Genomic DNA, 23,952 nt, shown 5'->3' on the forward strand with positions numbered 1-23,952 from the left:
TATTATAATCACTTGAGCAAGTATAAAATAGTATCAAATTGTGATTGGTTATGTTGCAATCATACACACATCCGACATTTCAGTTCTAGGATTCACACATGAAGTTTCTAACAATTTTATCAAGTTATGTGATTAGATTTTTAAATATAAGAAAATGTATACTAGGAACAAGGATAATACTAGGGTTATTTTAATTAGTCAATCTAGCTAATGAAGAAATATAGGACATGGAAGGTGAATGAGGAACACATTAACTCATTAAGTCTCTAGTGGATGCCTGGTCTTAATGGACAAGTAATTGAATAAGAAGTAGTTTGCATTATATTCCTTCTGAAAGTGGCCTAAGCCATGGGATGAAATAATGAAGTTTCAACTCAATTAAGCATCCAAAACAATGAAATAAAAAATAGCTTGACACCAATTCCAAGAAACATTCAATAAAATTTTATATCTTGGTCACATTTCCTCTACAATGTTATGTAAGCAACAGGCATCAGATGCAGTTTATGCTCCATTTATACAAATAGTAGAAACAAATCATCCTTTGGAGATTGTCATTTGGTTTCTGGAGCAAAGAAAATATGGTTCAAGACAAAAAGATGGCAAAAATACCACTGCCACTAACACATATCTCTTTTTTTCAAAAATTACATATTAATTAACAGAAACAATTGGGCTCATGGAGTACTCAAGAGGTAAGAGCATCTGCCTAGTAAGTGTGAGACCTGAGTTCAAACCTCAGGACCACGAAAAAAAAAAAAAGGAAGAAACAATAAAGGAAAAAGCTAAAGCTATCTGGGGGAAAGAAAGATATATTTTAAATACCTCTAGGGAATTTTGAGGGGAATTTTACCACTACTAATCACAGACATACCGTTTTGTTTCTCAACCTGCTCTTGGACATATATCTGAAGTAGTATAAATCAACATACAAGACAGGGTCCTGCATATTGACGTTTACTGCATTACTATTCACAAGAGCCAAACAGTGGCATCAGCCCTGCCCATCAACCAATGAATGGGTAAAGAAAATGTGGGGGCTGCAGGTGTGGCTCAATCCATAGAGCCTGCCTAGCAAGCGCCAAGCCCTGAGTCCAACCCCCAGTACTAGACTTTTTCAGTTTTCTAGCTAAGATCAAGTGTAGAAAATGTGGTATATATATATATATATATATATATATATATATATATATATATACAATGGAGTATTATTCAGCTATAAAAAAGAAAGAAATTATGTCATTTACAGAAAATGAATAGAACTGGAGATCATCATACTGGGCAAAACAAACCAAGCTCAAAATTATTAACATTTTTTTTGTGGGACTGTAGGTTGAACTCAGAGCTTTGTGCTTACAAAGCAGACACTCACAAAGGAGGCATTCTACTACTTGAGCCACACCTCCAGTCCATTTTGCTCCAGTTATTTTAGAAATGGAGTCTTGAGAACTATTTGCCTGGGTTGGCCTCGAACCTCAATTCTCCCAATCTCAACCTCCCAAGTAGCTAGGATTACAGATGTGAATCACTAGCATGTGGCTTTTTTGTTTGTTTTTGGTGTTACTGGAGCTTCAACTCAGGACCAAATATCACATATTATTGCTCATATTATGGAATCTATACCTAAAATGATGGTGACAATGATATTAATAATAGGACATGAGTGTAAAAGAGGGACTATCTGAGGGGATCAGCAGGAGAGTGAAAGGAAAGGAAACTGGAGGTGGTGAAGAGGATCAAAGAATAGTGAAGCCCAGTACTGTTTAAAAAAGGAGGAGAGAAGAGAGTTAATGGAATACAATAAAGGGGGTGAACTTGTTCAAAGTACTTTGTATACTTCTATGGAATTATCACAATGAAACTCCCCTTGTACTATTAATGTATGCTAATTTAAAAAGAGAAGAGAAAAAGTAATTTTTCAGAATACTTTTCTGTGTTTTCATCCTAGGTACAGTATTTTCACAACTACTATTTATGAGCACTGAAAATTTTTCTAGGGATGCATGCTTTGTTTTATTTGACCTAAACAATGACTCTAAGACTCTTATTATCTCCATTTTAAAGATAAGGGAACAGAGATTCAGAGAACAGTTATGTTACTTTTCTGGGCAATTAAGTGAAAGAATAAGAGAAGACTCAAACCCAGGTACTGGAATAGTTGCAAGTACGAATATTATTTTTCAAAACAATTTCTGAAAGTAGGCAAAATCAACAGGGCTTGAACCTTTACCAGTAACAGAAGACTGTTTCCCAAGAAGACCTACATAGTATTATTGGTAGCCTATAAAAGTAAAGAAGGTAAGCCTTTTATAAAGCAGGAAGAAATAAGGAAAAAAGGTTTGTTAATGTCTCTAAATTAAAAAGCCAACTTTAAAACAGGCAGTAATCGAAGTAACTTACACACCAGTTACAGATTTTTCAATATAAAAGAAGTTTTAAAAGACACATATTCTTAAGGCATAAAATTAATAGAGCAATTTAACAGCTAAGATGTTTTTATATACATAAGAGATCAAATCAATACATTTATTAAAAGACATAGCAATGCCTCTCTGTTTTATCATTTCAAGAAAAAAGAGATCAGCAGAAGAGCAGTCAGTGAGGCTGGGGATGCAGCTCAATGGTAGAATGCCTGCCTAGCAGGGGCAAAGCCCTAGGTTCGATTCCCAGAAGAAGGAAGGAAAGCAGTCAGGGGTTAGTAGAAGAAAACACTTTCAGAAGTGTTTCCTTTCTCTAAACAGGGGACAAATCAAAATTACTCAGTGGTGATATAATACAAAATTTTACAGAAATTCAACTGAGCCAAACTATAATGCTGCAGCCAGAGGTTTCAGTTACCATCCATATTTTATCCAATCAAATATTTCAAAAGATAGAAGGTTCACTGAATATTTTAAGAGAAAACATATTGTTTTCATATTGTAGAAAACACAATGTTTTCTACAATTGATATGATATCAATTTCATATCTTGAAGTACATGTCAAGTTACTACTGAATTATTAAGTATGATAAGCAGTAGATAGAATAGAATCCAGAAGAACAGAAGTATCAGGAGGTCTGAGTACTACTCATGGTTCTACCACATACATCCTTGCTGTCCTTGAGCATGATACTTCCTATCTCTGGGACTCAATTTCCCCATCTGTAATATGAAGCACCTGGCATGGATTATCTTTTAGTTCCTTTCATTCTTTAAAATTATATGATACTATATGACAGAATCACTTCCTAACTTTCTAATTTATATATAATGGCTATGTGCTCCTGATAAGATCATAATTACAGTATTCTCATTTCCATTTCTCAAAGTTTATATTAAGCTGTAATAGAAATGATACTATATTTTACAAATTATCACATATTTATATTATAAAAATCAAAATACTGTTTTAAATTCAGTGTAACTACTAGCTTCTGCCTATATAAAATCCTAGCCTCCCTATTAAGTCAAGCAAGATAAATAAATATATGCACTTTCCTTTTTAGCACTAAAGATTTTCTTAGCATAGGTGATTTAAGGCAAAAACTAACAAGGCCTGCACATGTCTTTAACTTTTGTATGTTGAAAGAACAGATGATCCATGATTATATGGATTAACTTGTTTGGGAGGTTTTTTAACATCAATCTAGGAATGTTACAGAAATACCTGAAGCATCAACAATGATCAATAACATGGACAGATGTTAAAATCACCATCATCAAGTTGTCATTTATAACCATGATTTTGAGCTTGATACTGGACTCATGGAAGAAAACTGAAAACTCATCCTTTTATAGAAGCCCCATCCTGCATCAGAACACTAACAATAACAGTCAATAAGCTAGATCTGGGCCATTCAGAGATTTGGAAGAAGAGCAGAATAAAAATGGAAAGGCTGGCGGTTTTATATGCAAAGAATTATGGTGAAAAAAAGGACTAATCGCATAGTTCTAGGCTGCTGTCTTCCATTGTTAGCCCCCACTGAAATAGCATGTCGAAATACAATTTCAATAATATAACTTTATATAATATAATACAAATATGGTTTCTAGTAATATAGTAATATAATTTTAAATATAATTTAAAGGTTCATTTAAACATCAAATGGAGTGCTTAATTGAGCCAGAAATCCTAACATTTTTCCAAAGGAAGATTTCTTTCTATCTCTCTTTAGCTAAGCAGCAATGGAGAAAGTCAATGTTCAGGTTGAAATGTTACAAACTACTATTCAGAGAGGATGTCAATGACAAAGCCTAACAAATTCATCATTTGACATTCACACTCAAATCCTCTAAGTCCACACCGTCTATTGCCTTCTAAAATCTAAAGAAATACTAGAAATCAAGAAAAAGCTCCATGGATTCAATTATATAAAAAAGCAAAACTTTATCAGGCATGGTGGTGCATATCTATAATGCCAGCACTTAGGAAGCAGACCATCAAATTCATTGTCCCAGACATTTCTAGGAGCCTGTATACAGAGAGATGGGTATAGGAAATATTAAGGAGCATCTTAGAAATTCTGCCTACCATGATTATAAAAGGAGATTATACAGCTTGGTGAAAAAATATTCTTTAAGTTACCACATGTAAGTAAGTAAGTGACATGGGCAAATAATGCACATATGAGGGAACAGAAGCTTTTGGAAAATAACTTGACAAGAGCTATAAACATGTTAATACTCCTTAACCTAACTATACCATCCCTAGAAATGAAAAAGCTATGCATGCATAAATATATATTCCAGTTGAAGAAGCCCTACTAAACTGATAGAAAGAAGAAAATCCTCTATGTGTGATTCTGTTTAGTGCCATTCTAACTAAATTTCTGATTATAGGAAATAACTTAATCATTCACTAATTCCACAAATATCTCTTGAGCAGTCAGGCATGATTCAAGGCATTGGAGATACACAGATAACACAGCCCCTGTCCTCAGAAAGCTCTTGATATGAAAAATCACCATAGTAAGATTAATATATCATCTGGTAACTGCTTTTTAATAATAGCTAGAAAAAAAAAACCAAAATACTCTAGGGTGGAGGCCTCATTTTGATGGAATGAGTAGAATAGTTCACCACCTCAAGCCTACCAGCTGTATCAGTTTCTCCAATGAAACTGCCTCTATCAACCACCAAAATCATTTTTAGATTAGAAAGTGTCTCTTTCTGAGCTGAAAGCTACTTGAAGAGCGAAAAGTTAATCAAAAGAGAAAAGAAAAGGCCAGACAAGATCTCTGTCTTTCTCCTGGAACATAAATTCATCCTGAAAATTTCTTTTGTTATATGATCCTCGTATTTCACTAAATGGCATCTTAGTGGGAGTTTTAAGATCCTCCAGTAACATAATAAGTGGGGAACCTTATCAATTACTAAGAAGTTATAGTCAGTAGTTTAGTAAATCAGAAATGGTATAAGGCACATTCTTCCATTTGGGGATTTCTCCCTTTTCTTACTATTATATCGTCATTGTCATCAACAGCAGCAGCAGCAGCTTTGAGGTGATTCTGATACCCACTAAAGTTTGACACAACTGTTGCTCTTGTGGAAAGAAGAAATTCAAACAATGCCCTACAGATTTTTTTCTTTTGATTTGATTCCCAAGGGCTTATACTTGACTCAGTGACCACTATCCTTTAAAGGTAAAAATGAAACTGTTTCTAAAATAGCAAGGTTGCAAATTGGTACCACATTCCAGGGGAGAATGCCAAAGAGTCAGAGAGGGGATTTGGGAAGGATGCCAGGTTAATTCAATACTGAGCCCCTCTAGGTTATGAAGATATTACTTTAATAAGGATGGTCATAAGAATGATAGCCACAATTTGTCTGATATATCCGATCAATGACAGCATTATGCTACTTTGTGCTTTTCTGTCATCTTGATTATTTTTCACTGACTTAAATTCTTTTTGAAGGTGCTTCAGGGTTTGAGAAATTATAAAAAATTCTCTGGTGTCCTTTCCTGGAGTTATGTCATAGATCTTATTGATCTTGTGCCCCATTCCTCATTTCTCAAATTCCTTCTTAGAAATGATTTGTTATCAGCCTTCCTCAATCTTCTTATAAAGTGTAACAGTTCATTTTATAATGTCAAAGTGCAACTAATCTCCTCTAACTCTTCATCCCCAACACCCTCTCAGAACTACAGATACTGAGTGAAGATGACACACAATGGGGAGGTACCAGCTCTAGACTTCGGACAATCAATCACTCTATCATTTTCTATTGTGTTCTTTTGTTGTCATTTTTTTTACAGGACACATTTGCTTTTCTAGGATCAATATTCATTTTAACTTTCTTTGCACCGTAAATCAAGTCTTTTAAAAAGTGAAGAAAATGTGTTTCTAGTTTTGAAGTTATTTTAAAGTTCAGAAATCTTCATAGCCAGGTCCTCGTTCAAGTCTATTTCATGAAGCTCATCCTTGTGAAATCCAAGCAAAGTCAGTGTAAGGTGTGAGAAGCAGATTACATGTCTGCCTTACTGTCAAGGAATATTGCTTAAATAGATACTTTTAAAGTAAAATAATGAGCCTAAGTAAAAGTTTGTAAGCACTCAGAGATGTAAAGTTATGAGCTTTAAAGAAATAATTTCTTATGTTCATTATTTCTTGCTATGGATGCTATAAAACATGTTCAAGACCAGTAATTTTTCTATATCTAAAGATAAAATTATACCCACAAGATTATCTAACATATTTTATAGTTACTTCACCAATGAATTAAAGTTAACCATTTAATTTAGAAAGTTTCTTACATGAACAAATGAAACTTAGTTCAATGTCATAATTATACCATCAAATACTAGCACCATCCAAATATTTTCAAAGAGGAATTAGATAAATACAAATGAAATCATAGGAAAAATTATATTATATATTTAAAATAACTTATTTCAAAGTCCTTACAAAGCTTAAGATGGTCTCTTCAACCCAGTAATGCTAGACATGTTTCCAAATTAATTTCTACCTGGAAACCCATGGGATTAAAACTCTAACTGTGTGATAAATTAAGTTGCCAAACAAAATGGATTAGAGATCAGTGAAATTGCCTCATAAGCTGTCAGATTCATTTTGGGTTGAGATTCATCCTCTCTCTCCACCTGTTCATTAAGCTCCAAGTTCATGGCAACTCCAGTGACTGATTGCACATTAACAAGCTGTTTGTGTGGGAAGATGTAACTAGCCTAGTCAACTTTCCTATACTTATATATTCATTTAAACATAATTCTCCGATAACTTATTCTGGTCATAACCACAGTGGGGAAAAATGTACCTATACTCTGAAGTTTAATTTTGAACATGACAGAGTTGTGGTGTATCATAAAATTAAAACTTAACAAAGCAAGTTGTATTGCAGCTCAAGGTCAAAAGAGCGTGTAGATATTTGAATCCATAAATTTCCTTCCTCAAAGTTGCAAAACTGAAATGAGTAGAGAAAAAGGTGTTACCTTTTTAAAGAACAAATACCCCACATACTGTACTGTGCCTTCTTTGATAGATTAAAAAATAGTGCTAAACATTGCCTGGCATACAGGGAACTATGAAGAAGATTAACAATAGAGATTCTTGTTCTAAAGTTGACTACCTAAAAAACTGACATCCTAAACTAAAGATGTTAAATATATAGAAATACTGTCCTCAAATTATGAAGCCATAAACTTGTAGGAATTCTTAGCCATACATACACATGAGGGCAAAAAAGTTGTCAGAATAAAATATTTCTAAGGCAAACATTTGGTGTTCCTGTAACTAGAAAGCAAAACTAGAAAAGAATGTCAAAATAATTACCAACTTTCCTTTCTTATCAAAACAGTCAAATCTTTCTGCATATAACACCAAACTTAATAAATGCCTGGCAATCAAAAGTGACAAATTTGAGTTAGAAATAAGAATATTGTTCTTACTGAAATATCAAGTGTTGACTCTTATTTTAAGTGTATAAGAATTCATTTCCTAAAAGGTACTCTTCATCAAACACAAAGTTAATTTTTAAAAAAATCAGAAAGTTCCTCTGAATTTCTAAAGTTTAATGGATTTATACTTCATGAAAATTTAAGTGGAAGTATAAAGTTATACATCCACTTTGAAAAATCACTTGGCAGTATCTACTAAGACTAAACATGTATATATCCTATTATATATCAATTTAATATATAGATATCTATTTGAAGAATATATATATTGTATATACATACATTCTCTTCCACATACAAATGTGTTAGAATAGTCATTGCAGTACTAATAGACACAAATTAGAAAATATCTAAATGCTCAACAGTAGATTGAATGTATAAATTGTGACATATTCACATAATGACATATTCACATAAGTACATAACAATGAATCATCTACACCTATCACCAACAATATGTATTAATCAATTTTGTAAACATGATGTGGCTCAAATGGTATAGTGCTTGCCTAGCAAGCAGAAGGCCATGAGTTTAAACCCCAGTTCCAACAATAACAACAAAAAGAATCTTATAAGCATAATAATAAAAAAGACAAATAGTAGAGTATATACTATATACTATTTATACAAAGTACAAAATTAATGCAAAGTATAAAAGTAATCTATGCTGCTAGAAGTCAGGATAGTGACACTGTCCTATATTCACTACAGGATTTTAGGGAATACCAAAAGAACTTCTGTAGCACTGGTAATGTTCTTCCTTTTCATTTGTATACTATCACACAGGTATAACCATTTGTGAAAAATATTGCTGTACACTTTCTTGTATATTTTTCTGCTCCATAAATAGAAGAAATATATAACACAAAAAGTCAATGAAAAACACATTAAATACAACCTCACTGCTTTTCTAGTATAGATGAACTTTCATATTGAATCAAGTAGTTGTCAATCCTGGCATAAAATATTTTAGAGAGTAAATGTACATTATTTTCCCAGTGATTTAAATTCTGATTTCAAAATTTTAATTTCAAAATTATAATATCCCTTATTTCAATTTTATTGAGTAAGTACATGGAAATAACATTTAAGCAAATAATGGTGAAAAATGAAAGTTCTATAAAGTAAAAGTTCTTCCACCACTCCCTGATTTGCCTATATAAATTCAGAAATTCTACATCAATATTTCCTAATTAAATTATATCCAGTCATTACATAGTTATCTATTTGGTCATATGTTATTACTCAATTTCTGACATAATTATGATATTCACTACTAAAGCAGGAAAACACTTGTCACTAAAGTAAATTAAAACCACTCCTTGCCATTGGCCATTGGTTGATATAAATTACCAACATCATAGAAACATAGATTTTATTATACAGATTCAGAATTAGACAACTTTTCTTGGATGTAAGTCAAGTAAATACTGTAAATGCTAAAGTTGTGGGACATAAACCCTTTTAGTGTGATAAATGTCTGTCTATCTGTGTATAAGACTTGAAAATATTCATGCTGTCTTGCAATATTCATATACAAAACCATTTTTTAAATATTAGAACTAAGCAGCATAATCTACTACCATTAACTGAGTATATTAGGTAGATGTGAAGCACTTTGTTATCTCTTGATTTTCATTATCTCTTTGGATTTTCTCTTTTTTACCGATGAAAAAACAGGTTCACTGGGAGTGGTGGAATATACCTATAATCCCACCACTTGGTAGGAGAATTATGAGTTTGAGGCCAGACTGGGCTACATAGAAAGACCCTGTCTCAAAAAAAAATACCCCGAAAGGTTTAGAAAAGTTAAAGGTTATGTGGCCAGGAAATTGAGAAAGCATGTTTAAAATCAAGATTGATCTGACTCCAAGCCCTCTATGATTAACCACAAGGTAAATGTACCTCTTCTTGGGATGATAGAGTGTGAGGTTGGAAGATCTGAAATTTTTTTAAAAATCAACCTTCCTCACTTTTTCTTTTTCTTTCTTTCTTTCTGTTTTTTGTTGTTATTGTTGTTTTTGTTTTGTTTTTTGTTTTGCAGTACTGGGACTTGAACTCTGAGCCCACACCTTGACCCACTCCACCTAGTCCATTTTTGTGAAGGGTTTTTTCGAAATAAGGTCTCTCAAACTATTTGCGAGGGCTGGCTTTGAACCACGATCCTACTGAGCTCTGCCTCCTGAGTAGCTAGGATTACAGGCATGAGCCACCAGCTCGCATTTTTTCTTTCAAAAAATCATTTTACTGGAAAATGTTAATCTTTAAATCAAAGAGTTATCCTTTTTTATTATACAGCCTGCAATCTACAAATAAATGAAAGCTCAAATCTACTGCAAAATACTTCTCTGTGTCTGTGGTACAAGTAAAATTATCTCTAAGGACAAAATACTGACTTATAAATTAGATGGATGAATTTTTCCCCAGGATCTAGCAAAGACCAAAAGTCTTTGGTCTTTGTGCTACATTAAGATGTGATCCCAAATTATAACACCTAAAGGATGCCCACAAAATTATTTGTACTTTGGGAAATAAAGGAGAAATAGAGTTATGTTCTATGTGTGAGCTGAAGCCTGACAGAGAAGGCAGCACTATCAAGAAACAAGGAGGCAACTGGTAACATAAGAAATATACTAGAAGCCTATTTTAGAGAAAGAAGTGATCACGCAAATATAAGAACCCTCTCAAAAAAAAAATCATCAGAAATCTTACAAATGCATTCAACTTCCCAGGGCAATTTTTTTGTTGTTTGTTTGTTTTGTTTTGTTTTAATATACATGACAAGAAAAGAGAAAAGCAGGAGGATGAAAATTTGAGAATGCATTCTTATCCTCTCAAAATACAATTCAGGAAATACTATGCTAAATCAAGGGACTAAATATATCCTCCACTGAAAACAACATAAAGAACTAATAATCCTGTCCACTCTATAGACATGTAAAGAGTGGTTTTGTTGTTGTTGGGGGAGGAACAGTACTGGAATCTGAACTCAGGACTTTGAGCTTGCTAGGCAGGCACTCTACTACCACCTGATACACACCATCAGCTCTTTTTTGCTTTAGTTATTTTTCAGATAGGGTCAAATGCTTTTTGCCAAGCCTGATAAGATCCTCCCACTCTGCCTCCTCCTGAGTAGATGGGATTATAGGTATGCATCACCACACCCACCTATGAAGAGTGTTTTTAAGAGTAAAACAACATAGTTATAGGGCCTGAAAATTTTAAATTGCGATTTAATCATTATAATAATGAAAAAAAATAAATTAAGAAAATTTAATTTACAAACTCTTTTTGCATTCTCTGAGAATACATGGCACATACTTTATACACAATGAACCATACCTATTTGTATCCAAACCTATCTTCTCCATTAAACCTAGCCCATCTCTTTGTGGAAAAACAAAACAAAACAAAAACTAATCCTCTCTCATTCCAAAAGACTGCGAATAAAATTTGCCAAAACCCACAGAAGTTTTTTTAAACTTAACTTTTCTTTATGTTTATATCTGCTTAGGTCTGTTGCAATACTTTAAGTAAGAAATGATGTGACCTTCATTTAAGGTCAAGGATGTGTAACTAAAAAAAGGAGACTGACAAGTATGTGCTAGTGAAGCTAAAAGAAAGTTAATGTATAAGAAGGAGTAGCCAACAGTATTATACACTAAAGATGAAGGAAGAAAATAAAGACCAAAAAGGCACACTGCTTCAAGAAAAAGAAGTTATCCTGACATTAATAGAAACAGTTTAGTGGAAGCCAGATTAACAGCATCGTAAAATGTGGTGTTTACAGATTAGGAATTCAAGAAATACTGTTAAAAGGACAGCTACAGTTTGACTCCATTTTTCTGATCTAATCCAGTCAGATCAGACCGGCTCTCTGAAAATTCTCCAAACCAAAATGAACTCAAATCAGAGTCATCTAAGAATCATCCCACAGTTAAAAGAACTAATGACAGCTACAGCTGTGATCTGGAAGGGGAAAATCCAGATTTATTTCAGCTGAAGTACTCAATACAAAGCTAAATCACTTCACTTCTGCTTCTAGTCGCCCCTAAAAGTTATCATATCCCTCTGTTCCCAGAGGGATATTGCTGGCACATATCTATAATACATCTTTTCCCTCTGAAAAATTCTTCAAACACTCCCCATTTCCTTCAATTAAAAAAAAAAGAAAAAAAACTAAGCCTCTGAAGGTGACACTTGAAGTACTTCATAATTTGACCTCTGTCTATATTTGCTCTATGCACACTCAGACACATGGTTCTGAGGTATATCATGCACTCACCTGCTTCCCTGAATTATTTTCCTTTTGTTTATCCATGACACCTTGGACATGTTCTAATAAAGCATTTTATTTGGCTACATAACAACTGCCTACTTACTTGTTTTTACCAGCACTGCTTAACCCAGTTCTTGACTTACAGTAAGTACTAAATACATCTTTGCTGATTCTTTTATCAAGAGAAAACTTCTTACTTCTCTACCTAGGCAATATTCAAATACCTGTTTGTTTAACCCTAAAGATCTAAGCATGTGCATCCAAATGGTTTCAAGCATTGCCATGAAGTAATTAATTTAAAATTGTGAATTTCACTCATAGCAAATACTGAATATTTTCACAGAAAAACACTGTTTCATTAACTAGAATTTTAATGTCACATACAAATACTCCATTTTTTAATATACCTCTCTGCTACATAGTCAATTACACTTTATCTAAAATAAGGTCAAGCCTAAAGTACATACAGTCAGTATCAATTACACATTAGCAATTACACAAATTCAGGTTAAAATATGTGATTTTTGAAAACTGCTCAGGAAGAAAGCAACTTCTCTGACTTGGACACTGTTTTTCACTGAAAAACTAGTTTGGCATAATGGAAAAATCAAAATGTTAATGAACGTGGAAGAAATTCTCCATCTCCTCTGCTATTCTGAGTTCTCTCAGTGAAGAAAGCAGTGGTATGAAATCCACTCAGTGGCCATATATTAAAGAATATGATAGCTACAATATAGCAAGTACATATTCTGTGTCAGAACTACACTACATACTTTTCACATGTTATTCACAATATCTCTCTGATCTTCATCGCAGGCATTATCCTTACTTTACAGATCAAACAACTGAGGATTAAAGGGCTGAATAATTTGCCCAATCTAGCTGATGTAAGAGTGGCAACTCATAATTAGTATTATGAGCACAGTGCCAATGAACTTCTCAAGAGCCCAGAAAAATGCTTGAGACCAGAATAAATTGGATTTCTGAACTATGAAAACTACAGAATCAAAATTAATATTTACCCAAGTGTCTACAAAACATATCACCAGGCAAGAAATCAACTATCATCCAACTCTTAAGTAATTATGTGTAATGTGCATTGCATCATGCTTTTATACATATCAAATATGGTTGATGAAAGAAACTTAAAAAATAAGAATGCCCAAATTTTACAAAAACTTAAAATGGCCCTGAGACCCATTACAAAATGGTAAAAGTCACAGATATTTTACCTAAGAAGAGATACATATTACAAATAAGTATATGGAAAAGTATTCAATTTAGTTAATACTTTGGGAAATACAAATTAAAATGATGATGAGATATCAACACATACCTATCAGAACTAAATTTTTAAAAATAATTCTAATACCAAATGCTACCCAAAGATGTGTAGAAACTGGTATCTTATACATTGCTGATAAGACTGTAAAATAGTACAGAGTACAGCCACTATAGAAAATAGTTTAGCAGTTTCTTCCAAAACTAAACATGTACTTATCATATGACCTATATAGATCTCAAAATCTATTTGTCCTGCCTATCTAAAACTTTGTGCTTTGGATCAACATTTCCCCATTGCCTCCTTTCTCTCCATCACCAAACACTAGCTTCTACTATCACTCTACTCTCTAATTCTATGATTTCAACTTTTTTGGTAACAAAAGCAAAAGCAGACCAATAGGAAGCTAAAAAGCTTCTGCAAAGCAAAAGAAACAACACAGTGAAGAGACAACCTATGGAATAGGAAGAAATATTTATAAGCCATACATATAATAAGTTGTTAATATCCAAAATATCTGCCAGGTGTGATGGTACACACCTATAATCTCAACACTTGGGAGGCTGAGGCAAGAGGATCATGAGTTGGAGATCAGCATGGGCTACCTAGTGAGAATTTATCTCAAAAAAAAAAAAAAAATCAAACAAATCAATGGCAAGAAAACAAAACCAGAGACAGAGGTGAACCAATATGGGTAGTAATACACATATGCAAGGTAACAACACTAGGAATCTTTCTGTATAGCTATCTCAAACTAGCAAAAACGTCATGTCTTTCTTATTATCTCTTATGTTTTCTCTTCAACAAAATCAGAGAAAAAAGGTAAGAACAGGTTCTGCCCAGAATTGGGTGGTAGATGGCGTAAATGCCCCAAATGATGTATACACATGTAAGTAAGTGTAAAATTGATAAAATAAAAATTTAAAACATGAACAAAGGACCTAAAGAGACATTCCTCAAAAGAAGACATACAAATGGTCTACAGGTATATGAAAAAATATTCAGCCTCACTGATCACTAGGGAAACGCAAATTAAAATTACAGTGTCACCTCACATTTGTAAGGATGGGTTTTACTAAAACGAAGAAAGAGAACACGTATTGGCAAAGATGCAGAGAAAAGGAAACTCATACATTGTTAGTGGTGATGTCGATTAGTACAGCCATTATGGAAAATAGTATGAAGATTCTTCACAAAACTAAAATTAGAAATGCAATTTGGTTCACTGACCATACTTCTGGGTTGTATATACAAAGGAATTTAATCAATATATCAAAGGGATATCTGCACTCCCATGTTCAATGCAGTATTATACAACATCCTTAAAATGACAAAACTATGGAGGTAAAGAACATGGATGGGGGCATACAGATGGCTATAAATACAAACAGGTTATCATGAGGGAGTTCTTCATGATAATGGAAGAGTTCTGGATCTGGATTATGGTGGTGGCTACATGAATGTATAGACATGGGATAAAACATCATAGAACCATACAAATTCATATACACACAAATGCAGGTTAAAATAGTGAAAATTAAGTCTGTCATCTACATATTACAGATATATAAATATCAATTTCCTGGATTTAGTATTATATATAGTTTATATGATGCGACATTGTGGGAAAGCTTACACAAGTGTATGTAGAACTCTTTGTTTTTTATAATTTTCTATACTTATTTCAAAATAAAAGTTTTAACAAAAAAATAGCCCTAAGTATGAGAACTTGAAATGGAACCCAGGTTTGCCTGACAGTAGCTTACCATAACACCTATTAAAACCTGTTTTCTTAAGATCTGTCATACATGCATACATCCCTAGAAAGAATATATAGAAGGCTTATTCTGGGTAACACTGAAGGAAATTTAACAAGCACTTTATTAGGAAGAAGTTTAAAATATCAAATCATTCCATTCATTGCTACAAAGATCAGATGCTTCAATTTACTGATGTGTCATGGAAAGAGAATTTTGGAAGCCTAATAGAAAGTGACAATTGAGCTACTTTGGTACCTTGACCCAGAGCACTGACTCTCTGACTCTCTCTCTCTCTCTCTCTCTCTCTCTCTCTCTCTTACTAGCTGGATCTGGAATTTTCTGCCATGATGCCTTGTTCACCTGAAAAATTATCAGCTGTGCCTCTCCTTCCACACCAGGCAAACAAACTGCACAGCAGAAAGCTGTGAATAGAGCCATTACCTGTACATTTGGCATTTCTTTCCCATCTACCCAGGAACTTCCTGATGAGGCTGTTCTTGTGATTTGTACAACATGGCCAAATTATGATCATCACAGCCAGAGGGGTAAATTAAAGGTGCCAAATGGTTTTGAGGAGTGAGTAAAAGAATATCTTCAGATTAATTCATCTTACCCATGTACTCTATGTGGCATCTATGGAAAAATTATACATACAGGTAAGGACAGATGAAATGAAAAATATAAAAATAGTGATGGGATAGTTAAAGATGTTTTGCTGTTTAGCACCACTTTATTTCAATAAAAATTACCCAATAAATATTTTTGTTTATTGATCAAACAAATCATTTTTAAAACCATAGCCAAATTGATTCCCTGTATCAAGTCCCCAGTGAAGAAAATGCTACTGGTCAAAGGTACCACAAATTCAATTGCATGTAGTTCAACTTAACAACTATGCAATATCAAATATTTTTAAGGTGAAACAAAAGGTAAAAAAGGTACCACTCTATGTTTCAAGGAGGAAAATAGAGTACAGTTAACAAAACCTAAGAAAGACCATTATTACTGCTACATGTACTAACATGGCAAATTCAATGTTGTGTTAATAACAAGAAAGAAAATTCATGAGAGTGGTCGTCAAGAGAAACTAGGATCAATAGCTAGAAATTTCAAGAACATACTGAAAGGTAGTGTGATATTTATAAGACCTTTTAAATATTTTTCAATTAAAGCTCACATATGTATAGGATTTGGGGCATAATAAATCATTGACAACTTAACTACAGGGATAGCTGGCTAAAACTCTGCACTGACAAGTTCATAGGATACTTCCTAGGGTCTGTCTTCACCAGGGGCTTCACAGATCAGAGGAAAACATCTTGATAATGGAAGTAGGGACTAGATATAAGGAAGAGCTATAGCCTAGGAAGTAACTTAAAGATGAAATTCTATCCAAAGGGAGTAAGCCATATTGGATATAGATTAAATGACCAAGACTCCTCTCTCAAGAGCATTTTACATTTTAGAGAAGCAGCAGAATCAGCAAAGGAGAAATGAAGTATAGAGGCATCAAAAAAAAAGAAAAAAGAAAGAAAGAAAAGAAAGAAAGGTGAGCCCTGATTATGGCATAGCACCTACAAACAACTAATACCCAATTCTGAAGGAAGAACAAGATGACTAGACTTCTATCCTCCCTGTTAGGTTCTCAGAACTGTGCTATATGCTGAGTGATGTTCCAGTTCTCATTTTAGACTCTTCTATTCATATACCAAGGCATATTTCTACTATCCTGTATGAATTTACTCACCACCAGAGGGAACTTTGAGACAATATTGAACTTCACCTGAACCCTGTACTCCTGGAAAACAATGAAAGTCAAGAATTATACCCATTCTTTTGTGTTATGGCAAATGGCCTACTGCAAAGAACAGCTCTTCCTTACAACTTACATAAAATTAATGAATGACCCCTATGACAAGGTCAGATACAAACCCTCCCAATTCCCATTCTGTTGTCTCATACATGATTATCTGAACTGTTTGTTTCCATTTACAATTCTAGTTGGTCAAGCCTGTGAAATGGACTTGACCAAACTGTAGTCCGTCTTCTCTCCTTCCTCCAAACCCCTGAACTTTGGCCCATCCTTGAACAATGAAAGGTAAACAACCCTCTTTGATGGCTCCTTTCAGGAATCAGCAGAGCTCAGGAAAAAATATTCCTTGATCAATTACCTAATCATGCCACCCCCCTCATTCCATTCCCCACACCTACTTTTTCTAGCCTTATTTCACTCTCCTATAAAAGTAAAACTCTTTTCTGTTTGACCATTAAGATGATTACAGATCTTCTGGTCAAAATGGTTCTGTGTGTTGCAATATTCTTCTTCCCTCCATGGAAATCATCCTCTTCTTATTTTAATAGTCTTTTGGGATAAAGACTTCACCTTACCTAAATCTAGGTTTGTTTTTGACACTTCCAACCTGCAAAGGGGGCTTAACTTTATGAAATGCAAATTAAAGCCATTAACTATTCTCATATTTATTTTTATAGAATCACAACTATAATGTCTTTTTTATATACAGCCATATAATAAATATGTAGGAGATATAGAATATCATAAACAACATGCTATTATATTTTTCCCAATGTCCAAATAGGAAAATTACACTTCTATTTAAACCACTAAAATATGAGTGCTAAAATGAAGTATTTCATAATGAAAATGAAACAAGTAACTGAGGTTTTGAAATCACAGAAATAATTTCTTTATATTTAACTTGTTTGCAATATAGTCCAATCATCTCTTTACAACCTATTGTAAGCAGGAGAAAAACTTGATGAACATGTATTTATTTTAGCCAATTATAAACTCAAGCATGAAACTAACAATTATATAACTGCTAAAGTTTTTAATACAGAACTTTCTGCAACAATTTGTCATTTCTCCAGTAGTCTGGTACCCTAGTCTCAACTTAGCACCTATCGCTCTAATGGCAGCACATACATAAAATAAATCCTGCATGGTTTTAATCAAAAAATAAAATACATAAGACATTCCTATACCAGAAAGGCTATTTTTCTAAATTACTTATATTTGTTTATAAAAAATATTTTGAAATTTCTATTCAAATAACAAATCTATCAGAGGAAAATAAACTACTCACCAGCATTGACTATAGCATCTACCTCTAACAATGTGATGTCACCTCTATAGAGAGAAACCTTTTCACTCAAACTTTTCTTCACTTGTGACATGTCCTGAGCACCTTCTTCTGTAACAAAAAAATGATACATATTAATAGAAATACACATCACTTAATCAACATCATTTAAATCAAAACAACTCTAAGAACCAATATGGGTCACACTTTGTTATGAACAAGTAGAAGTAAGTGTACAAGTACCAAAGGTGTGGTTTAGTCTCTATTTTGTATTCTTCAATACAAATACACTATCATGCATATATTGGGCATCTAATATATTTGGACAAGTTATATTGGTTAATAAAAAAATTAACATTTACTTTTAATTTTATTATGAAAATTTCCATTTTAAGATGAAATTATTCATTCACAAGGAGAGAAGAAATAGATGTGTAACTACAGAGGCAAAAATAGATTTTCAAATTGAAAGAGTTTATGTCTATTTTTTCCACTTTCTTAGAAGACTTCTTCCAAAAAATATTTACTTGGGCACAAAAACATTAGTCTCAGCTATTTGCAGCTTCTAAGAAGCTGTCTTCAGGATGGGACTTTTCAAGAATACTTGAATTTATGAAACTGCTCCTTTCTTAAGCTCTCACTCTTGAGGGTGCTGCTAGATACAAATGAGAAACTGATCTACCCACTGCACATAGACAGCAAGTTGTATTTAAAAACAAATCAAAAACATTACATTCTAAAACTTTATATACTTTTAAATATTTTAGTGCAATACTATGTACTTGAATTGCCCTTTATTTTTTATAAACAACAATGCTGACAAAGTAAACTATTAAACCTATTAATCTATTAAACAAAGATATATGAAATCAATGCTTTAAAAGGTACTAAATTGTTATGCATAAATATATTTTAGTATACTTCTAGCAAAGCTAATTTATCAAGCTTTTAAAGTACTTATGATTTGGACAAGTCTTTCATGGGGGCAGATAATGTTATTCAATTACTAAGATGCTCTCAATGAGCATGCAGTTATCTGGAAGATTAGAAGTGATAGGTTATAAGTTACCTATACCTAAATTATCTTTGGGCCCCAATAACCAAAGGAAAAATTAGCCAGGACCAAGGAAATAATCTGTAACTATTAAAGTGATCCTTTTCTCTGTCTATCAAATGTACCCTTCTTAGCAGACACTTCTTTCTCCTTTAAAGGATTCTAATCAAAATATTGACTGGTGGTAGCAATAATGAGGAGAGTACTATGGGAAAATTGTGTGTCAAAGGAGTAAAACCTTTAGGAGACCTTAAAGTAGAAATCATCTATAGTTGAGTTGACACCTGAGTAGTCCAAGAGGACTACTTTCCTCTATCAGGTAATGGTTAAATTAAGAGCAGACTTTACTACCAGACTGTTCAGATTCTAGTTTTGCCAATTAACAGCTGCATAAGCATGAATAAGTAATTTACTTTCTCAATGCTTTAGTATGTAAAAGACAGACTCCTTCACAGTTAACATGTGTTCATCACATTTAGAATGCTTCTCCCCACTATAAGCTATCAAAAAACACTACTTTTTACTACAAAAGTGACAAATATTGTTTCAGTATCTGCATTCAGCATATATGAACCACAATAGTTTTATTTTTTCAAATGTGATTTTGAATAAAATATCAACATATTATTATCATTATTCCCTGTCTTCTAAAGAGACCATATTTTGTTTATGCTCTTACCAAATTGTCAATGCCTGGACCAATGACAAACACTCAGGACAGCAAGATCTTGAATTTCATATGCAATCACCTATTCTAATGTCTTATACCATATTAGAAAATCCTAATTCTCAGTTAAAGGCTGCTAGATTGTAATAAATATTTGATGGCTTTTCAGAAAATTCTGAATATTTGGATCATTGTAAACTAGAAATTGTCAAAGGCTCCTCACTGAACATGAGTTTCAGAACTCTACCAGGCATTAAGGTGGCAAGCATTTCACAAATAAAAGCAGAAAGTTTGACTTTATTTGGGAAACAGCATAAATAGATTTCTAAAGCATTCTCTAACAGCTTTTGAGTCTAAAAAATTTCATTTTCTTATGAAGCAGTATGTATGCAATACTAATTTGTAATGCTATGATTTTTAAACATATGTAACAACAAATCATGTTTTTCTAACAGTAAAGAAGTTATTAAGGAAAACTACTGGAAAGCATTAAGTGTAAACCACTTATACCACAGTTAAGAAAAATCCTCATCTCTCATCTACAAATTTAAAAAGTGAGATTTTTAAGCCTAAAGAAAAGGACCAAACATTCTGACATATTTAATATATTGTCACATGCCAATTAAGTAAGCTACTCAAAATAGTCTTTATGAGAATTATCAGCATCATGATAAAATATTTCATCTCTTTAGCTCTTATTTTTAAAATGCATATTAAATCTTTTTTCCTCAATAGCTAGGCTTATATTACAGGCTGGCCCAATTCCTCACATAATATACCAAGTTATATACATACTTAAAGACTGCAATTTGACAGTACTAATAATCATAAGCATTTCCTTCAACAACAATTCAAAATCAGACGGCATACTTCTAAGCATCAATGGTTTGTGATTACAAAAATGTAAATTACCACTTAGAGGTCTTCTCTCTATTTGCTTATCAATGCTCACTGCCTTCCTTCTCAACAGCACTAATCCCAATGTATCTTTTTCCATGTCCAGAGTTTCAGGACAGAAAGTTGTCAAGTATTTATCCCTCATAAACATCATACATGTACACAAAGCATTGATTCAAATTTTGCATCACTAGATTATCCAATTAAGCATTGAAATATCAATCAGAATGCATATATCAAATGGTAGTAATTACTCTTCCAGTTTTATATACTATTGATATTATAAAAAAAAAAAGCAGAACTAGACAGTAATTAAATCAATAAAAACTTATTTTATTCAGAACTTTTACAATAGGGAAAAACAGGTCAGTGTAGAACTTGGTTTCTGAATAAAAGAACAAGTGCGGATTTATATAGCCAAGGAACAAGATGGGGCTAAGTAGATATAAAACTACTAAGAAGAAACATGGAGTTTGGGGAGGGGAGATTTTGGTTAAAAAGACTTAATAGGATTCCTTCTGAAGGCAAGACAGGAAGATCACATATTGCCTGGAGGCTGGTGGGGAATAAGGAATTTTTTTGTTTTGTTAGCATACTACAGTTTGAACTCAAGGCCTTATGCTTGCTAGGCAACTGCCCTACTACTTGAGCCATGCTTCCACCCTTTTTGCTTTAGTTATTTATGGAACAGTATCTTGTAGTTTTTTGCTCGGGTTTGGCCTGGACTGCTGTCCTCCCATTTATGGCTCCCACATAGCTGGGATGACAGGCATGCACCACCACCCAACTTACTGGTTGAGATGGGGGTCTCACTAGCTTTTTTGCTAGAGTAGAGGATGAGAAATTTGACCAGATATGAGAGTGGTCAGATAGTGAGAAGAGGATTCTCTCTAAACTGACATAAGATTCTTGCTAAAACTGGGTGATGCAAGACTGGCAAGGGCCCAGATGAGAAAAGGGCTTAGAGGAACCTGACTAAAGTTGGGTTAAGAAGATAGTCTATGAAAACACAGGCTCTCTTCTTGTTCATTGGAAGAAAAGATATTCTTCTTTCCTTTGAAAAATATAAATCCATTTCTTGTTGGGTTGCCTTTTGTTCATTAAGTACCAGCTGAACCATCTATTGAGACTTGGTAGTACAGCATACTTGCTGGATGGTGCAAGCAATCAGGCATTGAATGAAGGAAATGTCTATGAGAATAAAAAGAAAAACAAAGATTAATGGTTGAAACAGACTATAAACTCAGTTTCTGAGTTCAGAGGACAGCAAATTGAGATAATTTCTAAGTACTGAGCTCAAAGCATCTTTTGTAGCCTGAACATGGTTGTGGTACTGGGTGTTTCAGTGAATTGTCTAAATGGTTCAAACACCAGCAGGCATAAAGACTGCCCACAAATGATGAATTGTAGTGAGTTCCTCAACTTTATATCAGGCTGTCCAGCTTCAGTTTCTAGGACTAAGAAAGGTTTTCATTCTCAATTAATGCCAAGTCAGGAAGGTGGGGGGAAATTGTTTAGATAATAGTACCCAGCTATTGAAAGAAACTAAAATAATTGACAAAATGTATAAGACAGCAGGAACCAGTCTAGTCTACAGGTACATAGCAGCAACCTTTAAAAACAAACAAACAAAAACAGGTATGGTATCAGGAGGCTGAGAGAGGAAGATCACTTGAGCCCAGGAGTTCTAGACCAGTCTCGGCAACATAGCAAGACACTAGATAGAATTTAATAACCCACAAGGGTTTATGCTTTCTCTACAATCACTCCCTTTTTGATTGTTGTTTATAGAATAAGTCTCTCATTAGATTTGGCTTCATACATAATTGCAGCAAGAATGAAAGAATGATAATTGACCACTTAGGCTCTTTTGAGTTTGCTGTGCTAGAATTTTTCATCGAGTCTTAGATTTGACTTGTAAAGGACTGTCAAGGCTTAGAATCCAAGCTAAAAAAATCCACTTCCACATTTTTCACAGATTTAACTGAACTCCTCCCAGCCTGAGGTTCCAAAACTGTCCTATTTCCCGGACCTGTCAGTTGCCTTTAATTATGGCTGGGACCCCCTACAAGCCAGGCACCAGGTCAATTTTTCCAAGAGAGCTTTGTAAACACTGGCTTGATAAAGTCAATCCTAGTAGGGTTTTGTTTGTTTGTTTGTTTTAATGGTTTGGTTTGGTTTGCTTTGGTTTGGCTTGGATTGGCTTGGCTTGGCTTGGCTTGGCTTGGTTTGGTTTGGCAGAACTGGGGTTTGAAGTCAGGGCCTCACTCTTGCTAGGCAGGTGCTCTACCACTTGGGTCATGCCCCCAGCCCTTTTTTGTTTTAGTTATTTTTGTTTTTTGCCTGGGCCAGCCTGGACCAGAATCCTCCTACTTATGCCTCTGCATAGCTTGGGATATAGATGTATGCCACTACACCCAACTTTTTTTGTTGAGATGGAGTCTCAATAAATTTTACCTGAGCTGGCCTCAAACTATGATCCTCTTTAATCTCCATCTCCCAAGTAGCTGGAATTACAGGGGTGAGGCACCATGCCCAGCAACCTTAGTGTTTTTAAAGTGTCTGGACATATCTAATTCAAAACATCATTGTCAAATATGACATCCCAGTCAAAGCCTGCATTATAAATTAATTTTCTAATTTATAACCTATCACAAGGAGAAGCATTTATCACTGAACTTATAATTGTATTGCTATGAAAATAAGAATACTCTATAAGAGTTTCTGAGCTCTGGAGAGATTAAACAAGGAGAAAACTCTAATTGATTTTGCTTATCTTCTTGAGTTTATTTGTTTGTTTGTTTGTTTGTTTTGAGACAGGGTCTCCCTGCATAGCCCAGAGTGGCCTCAAACTCTATGTTGCCCAGGCTACCTAGAGTTCATTATCCTCCTGCCCTGATGTCCTAAATGCTGGGATTATACCCAGCCACCCAATTCATTTTGTTTCACAATCTCTTGTAATCAAGACATTAGAACATTATTGATTCTTTTCAATAGTCCAAGAAAACCTGACATAAA

At 33.8% G+C, this 23,952-nt stretch overlaps 1 protein-coding gene across 19 annotated transcripts in view; it reads right to left on the reverse strand.

The window, feature by feature from the left end:
* Macrod2 (mono-ADP ribosylhydrolase 2) overlaps positions 1–23,952 on the reverse strand; it is a 2,131,419-nt gene that overhangs the window by 2,020,654 nt on the left and 86,813 nt on the right. For 11 of the 19 annotated variants that reach the window (XM_074074314.1, XM_074074315.1, XM_074074313.1 and 8 more), the window contains exons 3-4: positions 18,320–18,427; positions 16,963–17,013 (exon numbers count right to left, since the gene is read on the reverse strand). In XM_074074314.1, coding sequence (XP_073930415.1) covers positions 16,963–17,013; positions 18,320–18,427 — 159 coding nt within the window. Of the gene's footprint in view, positions 1–1,210; positions 15,712–16,458; positions 16,465–16,825; positions 16,860–16,962; positions 17,014–18,319; positions 18,428–23,952 lie in introns of those variants that run through there. The other 8 variants (XM_074074311.1, XM_074074326.1, XM_074074324.1 and 5 more) reach the window with 4 other exon arrangements.

This window comes from Castor canadensis, chromosome 5, assembly GCF_047511655.1.
Source record: "Castor canadensis chromosome 5, mCasCan1.hap1v2, whole genome shotgun sequence".
In the NCBI taxonomy this organism is placed as follows: Eukaryota; Metazoa; Chordata; class Mammalia; order Rodentia; family Castoridae; genus Castor; species Castor canadensis.